This window comes from Podarcis pityusensis (genome assembly GCF_964106645.2).
Source record: "Podarcis pityusensis genome assembly, chromosome: 6".
NCBI classification, from domain to species: Eukaryota; Metazoa; Chordata; class Lepidosauria; order Squamata; family Lacertidae; genus Podarcis; species Podarcis pityusensis.
Genome location: NC_138030.1, coordinates 48,949,374 through 48,963,461, shown reverse-complemented (window position 1 = coordinate 48,963,461; position 14,088 = coordinate 48,949,374). Strand labels below are relative to the sequence as shown.

The window sequence follows — 14,088 nt, the reverse complement described above, 5'->3', positions numbered from 1 at the left end:
ACAGAGGTAGAGCCAGGGCCAGCCCATCCACGAGACAAGGTGGGATGACCACCTTAGGCAGCAAGATCCACAGGGGCAGCAGATCCCGCCTCCAAGGAATTCATCGCCTGCTGTTGCTGCCATTGCCATGTGCTCCTTGCATACCAGATCTGCTGCCTCCTCAGCAGCCCCCTTCCATGCCACCTCTACAGCGACTTGGAGGAGCTACTAGTCTCCTCTTAGGTTCTTCATTCACCCAACATGATTCAGACCTAACATGGGACTGAACTTTCAACTTAATGTGTTTTAAGAATTGGGTAGCAAGAAAAACAAGGAAACTTGGACCTAATCTAAATTCCACCAAAACAGATGAATCACTTTTATTTGGGTGTGATCATTAATGGTGCAACATCAGGAAGGTGATATAGCTTTCACAATCACTTGTTTCTTCAGAAGAAGTTTTGCAAAAGCAACAGCTGTGAGGATGAAGACAGCAAATAGGTGCAATTTCCTTTATGCTGGAGAAATTTGTAAGTGCCAACTCAAAGCTCAGAGCTGCAGTTCAACTGCCCCAGAAAGAAGGAAAGGCAGGTTGGCTCTTCAATAAGCTTGGTTATTTTATCCTTAACAGTTATTTTTATCCTCCAGTCTTCCTTGGAGAATTGTTAAGGTAAGCAGCCTGTTTTTTCCAGGAGCCCCCCGGATCCCTTCTTAAAAATTGGTGATACATTGGCTACTTTCCAGGTTTGTTTCCATTCTATTCTCCATTTGGACAAGACTTATTTCTTTTAAAGAAGCCTTTTTGTCTATACTAGCTTCTTCGACATTGCTCATTAACTATGCTGGTATCCTTTGGGCTTTCATGGTATCTTTCCTGATCTGTACTATACAGTCAGTGGGTGGTGAAGCAACCTAAAAACTGCTTGATCAAGAAACTCCCCAAGGTCCAAGCAAGTTGAAAAGGCTGCCAAGTTTGGCCCTTGAATCAGATGTCTCATCTGGTCAGAATGTGAAATTGTGAAAGGAGGCAGTGAAAACAGATGTTGCTCCAAAGAAACCACTAGATGGTGAGGGGGCACAGTCCTTTCACTGCCACCCAGTTTAGGACAATATGTGATTATCAATAAGGGCAGGCATGGCGAACTTTTGACCCTACAGTTTCCATCATTCCTGAACTCTGGCCATGCAGGTTGGGGCTGGACTGCAGCTCAACAACATATGGGGGCCCACAGGTTCCCTGTCCCTGCAGGATGAGTGCTTGTATCTGTGACAACTCTCCAGTTCTGTGCGTGGTATTAGTGTACAGTACTTGCTGTGTATTATTTATAGGGCATAAAAAAGAAATAAATGAGTAAAAATACTGTTAATGTACATTGGTGGCTTTTTACTCTCTCTTTCTCTCCATAACTTAAACTTGACTATCCTGAGACTGGGCCCTTTTCCTTTGCCTTTTCCCTCCTCATTGACCTCAGAAATGGCACCTCAGCTTCACTCACATTAGCTATAGGGTATTGTACACGAAACACATCCAAAAGCTTAGCCATGGAACAGTTTATTAATTTGAAATACATAATTTTCAGATCATATATGCCACAACAACGCTACCACCTGCATCTTCTTTAAAGACATCTGACAAATAAAATTTTTATTAGGACACCGAATGATAGTATTTGTTCAAATACATTGCTATGAAGTTAGGATGACGTTGGCATTAGTTGATTAAATGAGAAACTACAGCACTTGCATAGTTTAAATGCAGAATTTTTTTTACACTGCCTTTGCCAGTCCAACTTGGTTGTTCCCCCTGTCAAATATACTGTAGTATTCTCTGAGGAACATATCTCCTAGTATCAAGTGATCATAATCTTTGCTGCCAGAGCTAAAGCCACTCTTGCAATGGTCATCATCCTAGAAGGTAAGGAAAGGAAAGGATATCCTTAAGATGTGGGTGATTCGACATCCATACCAACCAAGAAATTAATCTAGGTAAAAATGCACAAGGAAGGGTTGCCATATTTTAAACCCTAGCATAAGGTAACATTCCAACATAAAGAAGGACAAGGAAGGATTTTTCCAGGAAGAAAAATCTCAAAAGGAGATAAATGTTGTAGATGTAACACTAGGACAATAGTAATAGTGCACAATATTGTAAATTGTGTATTCAGTCTATAATAATTAGCATAATACCTTAATAATGAACAACCAAATTGTACAAGTCAGCAAACTATTTTAAAATTATAGGCAGTCTCCACAATTCAAAATGTTTTTTGCTCTCCTCTGTTGGAAGAAATAATTGCATGCAAATGCCATCTTATCCCTGGAATTATGCCGGCTTAAAGATGATAGAATCAGTTCCACACAAGGAATCTTTGCCAAGCCCACTTGGAAATGTTGGAGGTTTAAACTGTGAACTTCTATTGATAAAGCAAATCCTCTACTACTGAGCTATGGCCCCTCCCTATGGAGTCAATGGAGATCACAAGAGACTTATTTCCCATCTCCTCCTCGCTCCACCTCTCCTGCTAGCTATAAAGGATAGGATCACTGTGTCCCTCTGCCAATAGAAGCCCTTCTTCAGGGCTACATGTGGAGCATTAGGATGCTGCTGAGAGTGAGATTTAGAAACTCTCTAGATTGTGTTGTCACTACATAGAGGAAACGAGGGGAGAAAGAACATTATTTGCTTCAAAATTGTTCCATATCTGCAACTGCCAAGCAAACACACCTGAGAGCTGCATACAGTATATATGTTGCTCTATGTGATGGAAGATTTAAGTCCTTCTCGGGGTCATCAAGCACCCATGTTATACAACATGTCAGAGGCAACCTTCCTGGGATGGGAATCATCTGCAGTCAGAGATACGATACTAAACTGTCATGAAACTATGTTGGTGGGAATTTGCACTGGCCTTTTTTCTATAGGACATGCAAGTTTGGGTCCAGCTCTTCTGACCGTCTCAGGATATCTAATAGGCTTTCTGCCCCAAAACGTATTCCATTTCCCCCTGTCTTTAGCCCGTGTGTTCATAAATATTTTGCACTTCTAATCTGCCCTAAACTGTTTGAACCTGCATTATTATGGCAAGTAGATAATATTCCAGTTCTATCATATACCTTATGAGTATAGGCATGTGGAGTCAAAGGATATTGAATTCCATTGATTACAAAAACAACATCTGGCATGTTGTGGAGGTTTCTGCAGTTGAAGGAATGCTGAAAGAGATAAGGAAGAGTTGAGTTTGGGCATTATTCTGATCATGAAGGAATTGAACCAGCAAACCTCAAGTTTGCTCGAGAAATGTCATGGATTTGTCCCTGAGCCAATCTCGGGAAAGCAAGCATACCGCTTTAAGTGAGAACTTAATAACCATCTAGTGTAACTCACAGGTTTGAACAGCACACTGTAGAACACTGTAGCACAGAAGCACGCCATCTAGCTGAATATTACAAATAAATCACCTCAACACTTCACATCTAAACCTCACAGTCTAAACCAGTGGAGATGATCCAATCCATTTTTAAAGTCCAGTATGAGACCAAATCCCCATTCTAAAATGGCTGCTGATGGCAGGCTGATGTACTGAATCTGTTTTGAGAGATGTTGTCTGGAGGAAATAAAGCCAATGTATTTTGGAGACAGACTACAGTACGAAATAACAGCAGTGCTCTCTCTCTCCCCCTTCCTTTACTGGATGTCATAGCTTATTTTCTTTTCCTGCCATTTCCATTGTTGTAGCTTGGATGCTCATTCACATTTGCATGCATATGCGGTAGGTATCATGAAGAACCATGAAGGCTAACACTGAGGTGCCAGCAGCTGTAGTCCAGGAGGCAGGGCGGGGCACCAACTTGGGCCCCAGATTATGGGTGCCCAATGGCATCCGTGATGTAACGTGATGTTTTGACATTTTGATGTCACGTTACATTGCACACGCTGCAGCAGTTCCTGGTAGGCCTCCAATGTGACCTCCGGGGTCATGACTGAGGTCTCTCAAAGCCTCCAACATGACTTCTGGTTTCTCCTGAATTGTCGCTTCGGGAGGCCCCGCAAGGCCTTGGATGTGACTTCAGGAGCCTTGCGAAGCACCCAAAATCACAACGGAGGCTCCGCAGTGTCGGTGCCAAACACCCACAATTTTTTGTGTGGTGCCTGGGCCCCCAATGGGCCCCATGGAGTTGGTACCAGTGCCAGGAGGTATCGAAAGTCAAGTCTAATCCTCACCACCTTTGGTTGTGTGCCTCTGAAACCTGAGCTCCGTCTAACAATTAGAGTATGGAGTGTGGACACTAGAGTGATAAGGATGAAATGCACCCTCTATCTGTATGGGACTTGGATGTAGAAGAAGGGTTTTCAGCAGAACTAATACCTGCTGAAAGTTCCTCCTCTGTACAACTATTAAAGGTGCAAGTGTTTTGTTGCGTTTTGCATGTGGCCACCTTTCCTGTACTGTATAGTGGACTCTTTTCAGAACCCTGCATATAGGAAAGGATAGCCCAAAGCACATGCAACAGTGCAATAAACCCATGGGAGATTCTCAGGTTATATCATATGAAAATGGCAAGGTCACACATGAAATCACCATCAGTCAAAGAGAAGCTTCCATGGATCATACTCTCATTGCATCGGGATCTAGCAATGGGGAACAATCTTCCAAAAGCCAATAAGCCCATTGAAAAAAGGCCATCACTTCATTTAACTGTGTGGATTTAGTATCAGGCTCACTGGAAGTGCTTATTTCATGGGATGTCACCCTCCCAGATTGCTATCTTTCCCTGCCATTTCCATGGGCGTAGTTTGTAAGCTCATGAACATTTGCGTGCATCTGCAGTATCATGAAGAACTATGAAGCGTGGCACTGAGGTTTCAGTAGTTGCAGTCCAGGCCATATCCTAGGTCAAGCCTAATCCTCACCACCTTTGGTTGTGTGCCTCTGAAACTTGAGCTCTAGCTAACAATTAGAGTATGGAGTGTGGACGCTGGAGTGAAGAGAATGGTACTGGGCCTCTTTCAGCTACAGTATGAAGACAACCAGCAAAAGTCAATCTTACTTTTGTAACTCCAATGGCTTGTTGGATTTGGCTAATTTCAGGTGCTGGGCCAAGCAAGAAGGACGTCCCTGTGTCAAGAAGTGCTTCACAGCCATCTCTGCAGGCAATTGCCTGACCATACACTAGAATGCTGAGAAATAGGACATCATTAGATTCTTTAGATTCTGACATGAAACATAAAAACCCACACTGTATGGAGCAGCTCTCCAGGATTTCAGAGAGGGAGTTCTCATAGCACTGCCTGGAAATATCAGCTATGCGACCTAGGTGAAATTTAAAAACCGTTCTGAAAATGGTATTTTTTAAAAAAAGGTTTTAAAAATACAATGAATTTTCTGTAAGGCTCACCATCAACATCTAGCGTCATATTGTATACCGTATTTCACTTAAAACACACTTAAAACATTTTCTTTGCAGCTGTATAGCTGTGTCCATGGAGGCTTCTCCTTGCAAAGCAAATGATTCTCAGCTGAGGTAGGGCCCTTCCCCAAACATGGGTTGGCTTTTTTAAATGGAGAGTGGGATGTGATAAGTACTTTCAGGTAGCTGCATTGGAAATAGTACAAGGAATAAAACAAAACTCATGAACTACAGATTGTAAAGTGCTCAGAGCAAGGGCCTGCCCTCATATGCTCTGTAAATGCCATTTACAAGAACGGTTCTATATAAGTCATCCTAACAACGGACAACTAGAAAACACAAAGTAAGTTGCACATTCGTATTTGCATTTTATTGCCCTCCATCTCTTCCTGTTTAGCTAACTAGTAGCCATTAAAATTATTCAGAAAAACTTTTCAGTTTTATTGTACCCAGTCAATATGTTAAGATTAACAATAATGTTGCTAATACTACTAATAAGAATAATTTCTGCTTACCTGTCCACTTCAATCTTAAATTTCCTATATGTGGCAGGAATCCAGTTAATAGGACCAGTGAAATAAGATTGATCAATTCCACCAAAAATGATCATGCTCCCATCTGTTTTTCTGAAACATAGATAAATATATGATGTTGTGAAGTCATTCATTCAGAATAAGCTGGGCTGCATATTTAAAAAGTGTATGTATCATGTTCTTGTACCTCTGTCCAAATTAGACAAAAAGAGAGAGAGAAAGGAACTTTTGCAGTGCACCAGTATCTACTGGTGAACACTGGACAATGAAGGCTCTAAGATTTTGAAAGGTGAATGCTGTTAATGTTCTATATATCACCATGCTTCCTATTCAGCTCTGTATATCACACACTGACTTCCCTCTTCATAATCTTCATTAGTTTTGTTCTTCTAATTGGTTTTCATTGTGATTTTAAGCAAGCCAGTTTGGGGCAGTGGAGGCCATTCTGCGGAAATGGCTTCTACTCCACCAGCCTCAATCTACTACTAGCCAGCCTCACCTGCCTGCCTGCCTGCCTGCACCCAGTCTAGGGAGTGTCACTGTCTGTCAGATTCCTCCTCCTTAGTCAGTCTAATTGCTACCTTTATATCCTCAGCTGGGTGGAGAATGCGGACAAAATCAGCTGGCTTCACTTGTGTCTGGCTCTGCTTCCACCTACTGCTTCCCTTCCTGCCTTCTGCCCTACAAAGGCTTACTACCTCCCTTTCAAAAAACCATTAAGGTTGCAGTGCCAGGCACTGTAGCACTGACTTCTGAGCTGACATGTACAGGATGGGTTGCATATTAGCCACCTGATGGGAGGGAGCAATTTATACACTTCAGTTCTTGATCTACCCCCAAAATAGTCAGGTGAAATGGTCTTTGTGATACTATCCTCCAGTTATTCTGCATGGGGTAGGATTGTGATTTGGAGCAAAAACTCCAAATCTCTAAAGTGTTTTTGGGGGCAGATTTCAAGTTGGTACAGTATTAAATTAAAATGAAAAGGGAATGTAGCTACATGGATGAAATACAACATTTTTTAAATTCCGTATTTCCATGCATTAAATAATAGTAAAAGAAGCAGGGGGGTTGACCTCTTCACTCTCTGCCTCAAGTCTGTCCACCTCCCTCTCTTCCCACATTAACACTTAGCTCACCTGAGCTTGGCCCCTGCTCTCAAGGCACAACAAGCAAGATGGCGCAGTCGACTGCTGGGTACTAGAAAACTGGAGGAACCTTTTCTTCAACAGCATCAAGTAGCCTTGACTACAATAGCTTATTCATCCCTGGAGGGGCTCAGCATTCTGACCAATTTGGGGATGGAGGTTCCAGTCCTCTCTACCCATCAACCGCTGTGCAAACAAAGCACAGTGGTAGACAGCCTGTTCTACAAGATTCAGCAGGCAAAGCATTAGCCAACCTGTAAACTAATCTCATGCACAGTTTCCTTCCATGAGTCCTCCATCAACATGCAACAAATCTTCTTAGCAGTAAAGCAAAATAGTGTTTACCCGCTGAGATAAACAGAAAATTCGTCTTTCTCAAGCAAGCCTTTCTTCATCAGGTTATCAAAGAATGAACTTTTTTTCCAAGGGTTTAAGCCAAGGATCCCATCATATTTAGTTCTGGAAAAGGGGTCTTCTGACTCACTGGTACTCAAGCCGAATTCCATATCGGAAATGGTAAGATCAGATATCTAGGAGAAAAACAAAGTCTTCCCTTACTTCTTTATCAAGTTGTAAAGTACAGAGCAGGCTTTTATGAGCATTGCATTGAGGCTACAATCCTGTGCATGTTAACATGAAAGGAAACCTCATTTGACCTTTCAGACAATAATATTCAAACATGGATAGTGGCAGGTAACAAAATATTGGGGGCGAGAGGTAAGTCCCATCCTGCATAATTGATCACAAGACACAGTCAATGCACACCACTTGAATGGCAAAGCCCAGTAACTTTGGGCGGCGGCCCTCGTCAGATAATATTTGGGGGATGAAGGGACCATGGCCCATAGGAATTGGCTCCTATGGATAGTGGGCAAGAGCAAATTGGGTCCTAGTTTTATGCCTCTTTATTCAGAGGTAGGTCTCATCAATTTCATTGATATTTACTTCAGGATTGCATAACCTTAGTGCTGCAGCTTTAATTTGTACTACTTTGATTGTAACAACGACAATTAAAAATAAACTTATTTGTTACCACATATTGTGTTCTGAATTCCTTGAGGAGCAGCCATCAATGTATATATACTGTGCATAAATATCTCCACAGAATATAAAGGGCTGATTCAGTTTTTACTGCTTTAAATTTTCCAGGATTCAAAAACACTGAGAAGTATAGTTCTTGGAAATCCACAGAAGAGTCAATATTTTTATAAGCTTGTATTCACAACTTGTCCTGTATCTATAAAATACTATTAGTTTACCTTGACTGTATCAAGTCCAAAGATCCCTTCCATGCTTCCTTTCCCATACTTAATGGAGAATGGCTGTCCTGTTTCTTGGAAGGTAGAAGACGTACGTGGGTCAAATCTATGGTGTGTTTCTAAAGGTAAAAAGGAAACAGAAATTAATTAATACAAAAACAACTTTTAATTAGTGATCAATAGCAGAAACAAACTGAAGGTATAAATTTTCTGAAGAGAATAATTGTAATAAAAGGACATTGGAAAACACTAGGGAAACATTTAGATAACCGGAGCTGGGATGTATTACTTTTTTTACTAATCTCACCAAACACAATTTTTTTACTAATCTCGCCGAATAATTGATGCTTTTGAATTATGGAGCTGGAGGAGACTCTTGAGAGTCCCATGGGCTGCAAGAAGATCAAACGCATCCATTCTTAAGGAAATCAGCCCTGAGTGCTCACTGGAAGGACAGATCCTGAAGCTGAGGCTCCAATACTTTGGCCACCTCATGAGAAGAGAAGACTCCCTGGAAAATATCCTGATACTGGGAAAGATGGAGAAGGGGACGACAGAGGACCAGATGGTTGGACAGTGTTCTTAAAGCTACCAGCATGAGTTTGACCAAACTGTGGGAGGCAGTGGAAGACAGGAGTGCCTGGTGTGCTCTGGTCCATGGGGTCACAAAGAGTCGGACACGACTAAATGACTAAACAACAAAAGACTGTCCCCGGGACAGGTGAGGCTGCTGATCCCTTATTTTCAAATCTGAAAGTTTACAGCTATGTACAAGGTGGGGACTCAGATTGAGCACCTTGTAGCTGAGAATGGCAGGCTCATGCTGCTCTCTCTGTATTAATTGTAAACTACTGTAAATCTTCCAAGAAACTCATTACTTCTTTCTGGAGCTTGTTTGCCTGCCTGAGATCATTACACCTGATCACTGAAAACTAAGATCTCTCTCTCCAGCAGTGGAGTGCCCTGTTTTGCCACTTGAAGCATAATGGGATGTGCCCCCACTCTACTACCCTGCCCCCCTTCACTGCCCCCCTTACTTGGGCTGTGTGGGGACACTGATGACACATCAGGTAAATGGGTATAGGATTGCAAGCCCACATCAGGTAAATGGGTATAGGATTGCAAATTCCACACATATTTATTTAGACGTTGGCATCACTGAGTTCAATCAACCCTACTCATATGTAAATAGAATTATGACCCGAGTCTGCAATGCTGGATTGTGAACTAATGAATCCATTCCTTTACACAACTTCATAGGCCCTCCCAGGTCATTTTTAATAACAGACTGACATGCTTGAAGACTTTTTTATAGTCAGTTACTTACGGCATGCTGGACTACTGCAATAGACAGAGGGTACCCAGAGAGTGGATGATCCAGTATCAAACACAACAGTGAACTTCTGTGGTGGGGTTCCAATGTAGATTGTTCCATAGTATTCAGTCTGTTAATTCATAAAATAAACACAATTTGCAAAACTTTCCTTCTTTTTAGGCTTTTGAACATTTTACTTCCTCACAGATATGCAAGGTAATCACTGTAAATCTAAGTGCTACATTTAAAAAAATAATAGTTAGAAAGGAGAAATTTATTTCCTGTCAAAAGTGGGATAATGTGAAAAGGGAATTGTTCAAATAAACAAATAATAAACGACATAATGCAAAAGCAGTATGTGCTTTAACATAACTCACAAACAGGAGAAATACAGCAGAACTGACATTTCCTCCACTTCAAATAACTTCTGTGCATAAGAAATAAGTGCCATTGTAAAAACCTGCAGTTTCTAAAAATGTATATAATAGATTTTTAAAAAAGAATAGATTGAGACAATCTGGGATATGCAGGGAAAGATGAAAACAATTTTAAGGAACTACAGAAAAAGGGGGAGGGAAGTCAAGATTCAAAGTGTAAGAATTACTGTTGATTGATTTGTGAAATGTTTTCCTTTTTGTTATAATTGAAAATTATAAATATTTTTTTAAAAAACAAGTAAGTACCATTTATTGCCATAGAAGAGCTGTCACAATGTTCATCACAAAAAGCAAGCTAAAGTACTATTTTTCTGGCCTACACAACACCCTGGCTTCATCATTTTCCTGCTCTGCCCTTTAATAAGATGTCTAGATGCAAAAAAGAACACGGTTCTCACACCTTGAATAGTTGTAATAAAGGGGCACTCAGCATCTGTGAACTTGAATGAAGGGTCACGAAGAGTCGGACACGACTAAACGACTAAACAACAACAACAACCTGCTGAAATTCCCTCTTCTACACAACTATTAAAGGTGCAAGAACCCTGTTCTCTACTGTATCTGGCTACCCTAGGTGTCAATGGGATTTCAATGTAATTAACTTTGGCTGGCTCATAACTCCTCTATGGGTCACAATCCAGCAAAAGTTAGTTGCAACTTCTTATGTTGAAAACGATCACTGCAGATGGTGACAGCAGTCACGAAATTAAAAGACGCCTGCTCCTTGGGAGAAAGGCGATGGCAAACCTAGACAGCATCTTAAAAAGCAGAGACATCACCTTGCCAACAAAGGTCCGTATAGTTAAAGCTATGGTTTTCCCAGTAGTGATGTATGGAAGTGAGAGCTGGACCATCAAGAAGGCTGATCACCGAAGAATTGATGCTTTTGAATTATGGTGCTGGAGGAGACTTTTGAGAGTCCCATGGACTGCAAGAAGATCAAACGCATCCATTCTTAAGGAAATCAGCCCTGAGTGCTCACTGGAAGGACAGATCGTGAAGTTGAGGCTCCAATACTTTGGCCACCTCATGAGAAGAGAAGACTCCCTGGAAAAGACCCTGATGTTGGGAAAGATGGAGGGCACAAGGAGAGGGGGACGACAGAGGACAAGATGGTTGGACAGTGTTCTCGAAGCTACAAACATGAGCCTGACCAAACTGCGGGAGGCGGTGGAAGACAGGAGTGCCTGGCGTGCTCTGGTCCATGGGGTCACGAAGAGTCGGACACGACTAAACGACTAAACAACAACAACAACAATGTTGAAAACAAGAGGGCTTTGTGATAGTCATGACTAAGTCCCATTGTGTGATTGAGTTGTGGCTGTGTTTTGCTGAATTGCATCTAACATATTATGTTGATAACCTCTGGGTGTCAGGAGAAATATGAAGAAGTATCTCAACTGAGCATCATGAAAACTTTGGGGAAATATTGTTCAGCAGCATAGAAAATTGATAAGAGAAAAGCATTACCTCACCTCAAAAGAGTTCAGAAGTGGTTCTTCAGCCACCTGGGCAGCATTAGAAATATCTGAGTTGTATTTTGTACCAATGTCATAACGGTATTTCTGAAGAAGATTTTCTAGCAGATTTTTCTCTTTGAGAGTGTCTTCTACTTTTGTCCCTCTCTGCAAGGGAATCCTGGAACATAAGAAACAAAATACTAGGTTTGGATTTTCTGTCTTTGTAAAATTTGCCTATTTTGCAACCTGTCTTTCCATTCCATAACTCCAAACATAATAATAGGTTTAATATCACCACCCCATCATAGACATAGCTAGGTAATCTTGCGCTCCTGGCAGAACTGTCCAGATTGTGCCCCTTAGCCATTGACAAATTAGCTCTTCTTTCCACCTCTCCTCTATTCCCCCTTCAATTCACCCTCTATTTAAAACCTTTTCTTATGAGGCAATAATCAATATTTTTATAGACATATTTATGGAAATATTTTAGCCAATTTTGTGCCCCCCATTGCCTGCGCCCCTGGTGGGGGCCCACCTCACCACCCCCTAGTTACAGCCCTGCACACCTTCCAAACTCTCTTAACTACTAGATCTAAGCTATTACAAAAATTTGGGTACTCAGGAAATTGAACTGGAAGTTCGCACCCACTCAATGCAATCAAAGTCTTTTTTTAGCATCAAGAAATAGTACCATAGCCTATAATCTTGCACACATTCATTCATGCATCTTTTCTATAGACATGGATGGGATCTGAACAGCTTTAATGCAGGGGAAAGAAGCCAGTGGGGATTTCCAGACATTGTTGAGCTCCATGTCCCATCAGCCCCAACCAGCAAGGCAAATAGGGATGGTGAGGGTTCAAGTTCAGCAACATATGGAGTATTAGGATCCTAGTCCCTGCTGTAATGCATGACAGGGATATTAATCTGCTTCATCTCTCAATTAATTTAAGGAAGATAGCTGGGGGGAAAAACTGTAGGTGTGTAGGGTGTTTAATATTTGCTGACATGAAATTAATTCTTTGCAGCCCATTTTTTAGACTCCTTTTGTTTCAATTAGTGTCAGCAGCAGTTCAAAGTGTGCTATTGGGCCCTCAATTGCTTATTACAAAGAACAGTTTGACAATTCCACTTTCTCTTGTCACTTCGGACATGCTGTGATGAGCTTCAGGTGCTGAGCATCATCCTGTTACTGTGTTACTGAAGGCAAGGAGACCTGTTGGGCTAAAAAAAGCACACACACAAATGCCCCAAAATATTGTTCCATCTCAAATTAGACGTTAGTGATGCTTTCTTCAGTGAGTCTATGTGTTTCTACCCTTGTAATTGCTACCAGATGACCATTTTGCATTTACTAATCTCCTCTCAGCTGTGTGTATGCGTTTATATATATGTATATATCTGAAAAATTCTTTAAGATTTGAAGTTATAATTCACATTCTCTCTCCTCTTCATTAGTTAATCAGAAAGTATAGCTGTCAGATGAGTAAATATCAGCAACGAAACAATAACTTACTTAACAAGACATTCGGAGAGAGCAACAATGGTGAAGAGAACTGCAAGGTACTTCATCCTGCTTGTCCAGTGGGGGCTGCTCTAGTTTTTCTGGTGCTTGTTGGGGGAAACTCTGTTATTTTATAGCTGCTTGAGAAGTGCCCACCATCATCTAAAGATCATATTTCATCACAGAAAGTCCAGCCCATACTTGGAAATGAGAAGTAATCAGTCACCTTGCTTTGTAAACACAATGAAATCATACCTAAGAGGAAGTCATGTATTCAGCATATAATAGGGTAAATAACTCACTCGCTGGGTTTTCACCTTGTCGGGGTGAGTGGGCTTGCACGTTCCTATGACCCTTGTGAGCAAAACCATCAGGAGTCTCATACTCCCAGCCGAGTCACCCAAGACGGTAAGGTCAAAGAGGAGGAGCTAGACAAAGAATGATCCAAGAAGTCCTCAAAAGCTGAACAGGTGGAAGATAACAAGGTATGTTACAATGGCTGTGAAGGTGGATGAAGGCTGCAGCAGATAAGAATCTACCGGTTGTCATGGTACTCATGCCATCGAAATAGAGCCTTACTGTGAAGACTGAGTGTTGGTCAGCATGCACTGATCTATATACATAAAACAAATTCACACACAGGTTTCTTCCAAAAACCCATCACAAACCCAAACCCCCAAAGTCCCATGACCATTGGCAAATGGTAATGGGGACAGGACAATGAAATCTGGAAGCCCCTAGTCATGAACTGGCACATGGGTGGTGGATACAGATTCAGTCACTCTGACTCAAGGAACGAGGCAGTTGAGCAGCTCGGCAGCTGTGTCCATGATGGAGCAGCTCTATATGGGATCCACTCTGTTCACCCCGAAAAGGGGAAGGCTAGAAAAGTTGCCCTAAACATAGTCTGCCTCCCTTTTCCCCTGACTGCATTACCATGCCCAGTGGGGTCACCACCCACTGGTCGTAAAAGACAATTGAACTTAGTAACATGCAATATAAGGGCTTTGTAGGGTAACACAGACCATGAGCATCCTGAGCGGA

The 14,088-nt window shown here is 41.7% G+C and overlaps 1 protein-coding gene across 1 annotated transcript; it reads right to left on the bottom strand.

Annotated features, from left to right (window-relative positions):
- Nucleotides 1-1,515: 1,515 nt before the first annotated feature.
- LOC308479215 (embryonic pepsinogen-like) lies at nt 1,516-13,188 on the bottom strand. The gene is made up of 9 exons (XM_081009669.1): nt 13,057-13,188; nt 11,556-11,718; nt 9,656-9,773; nt 8,329-8,447; nt 7,415-7,599; nt 5,904-6,014; nt 5,029-5,158; nt 3,094-3,192; nt 1,516-1,887 (listed from the first exon to the last, which is right to left on the bottom strand). Exons 1-9 carry the CDS (start codon nt 13,110-13,112, stop codon nt 1,747-1,749), a joined length of 1,122 nt encoding a protein of 373 aa, XP_080865795.1. The 5' UTR covers nt 13,113-13,188; the 3' UTR covers nt 1,516-1,746.
- Between the last annotated feature and the right edge of the window lie 900 nt (nt 13,189-14,088).

Bases quoted from the DNA above. Each gene is read 5' to 3' on its own strand.
- LOC308479215 (XM_081009669.1), bottom strand. From the start codon at position 13,112: ATGAAGTACCTTGCAGTTCTCTTCACCATTGTTGCTCTCTCCGAATGT. The intron at 11,719-13,056 runs GTAAGTTATTGT...CTTATGTTCCAG, and splicing joins CTCTCCGAATGTCTTGTTAA to GATTCCCTTGCAGAGAGGGA. The intron at 3,193-5,028 runs GTAAGATTGACT...TATCTCTTTCAG, and splicing joins AAGCCATTGGAGTTACAAAA to CATTCCTTCAACTGCAGAAA.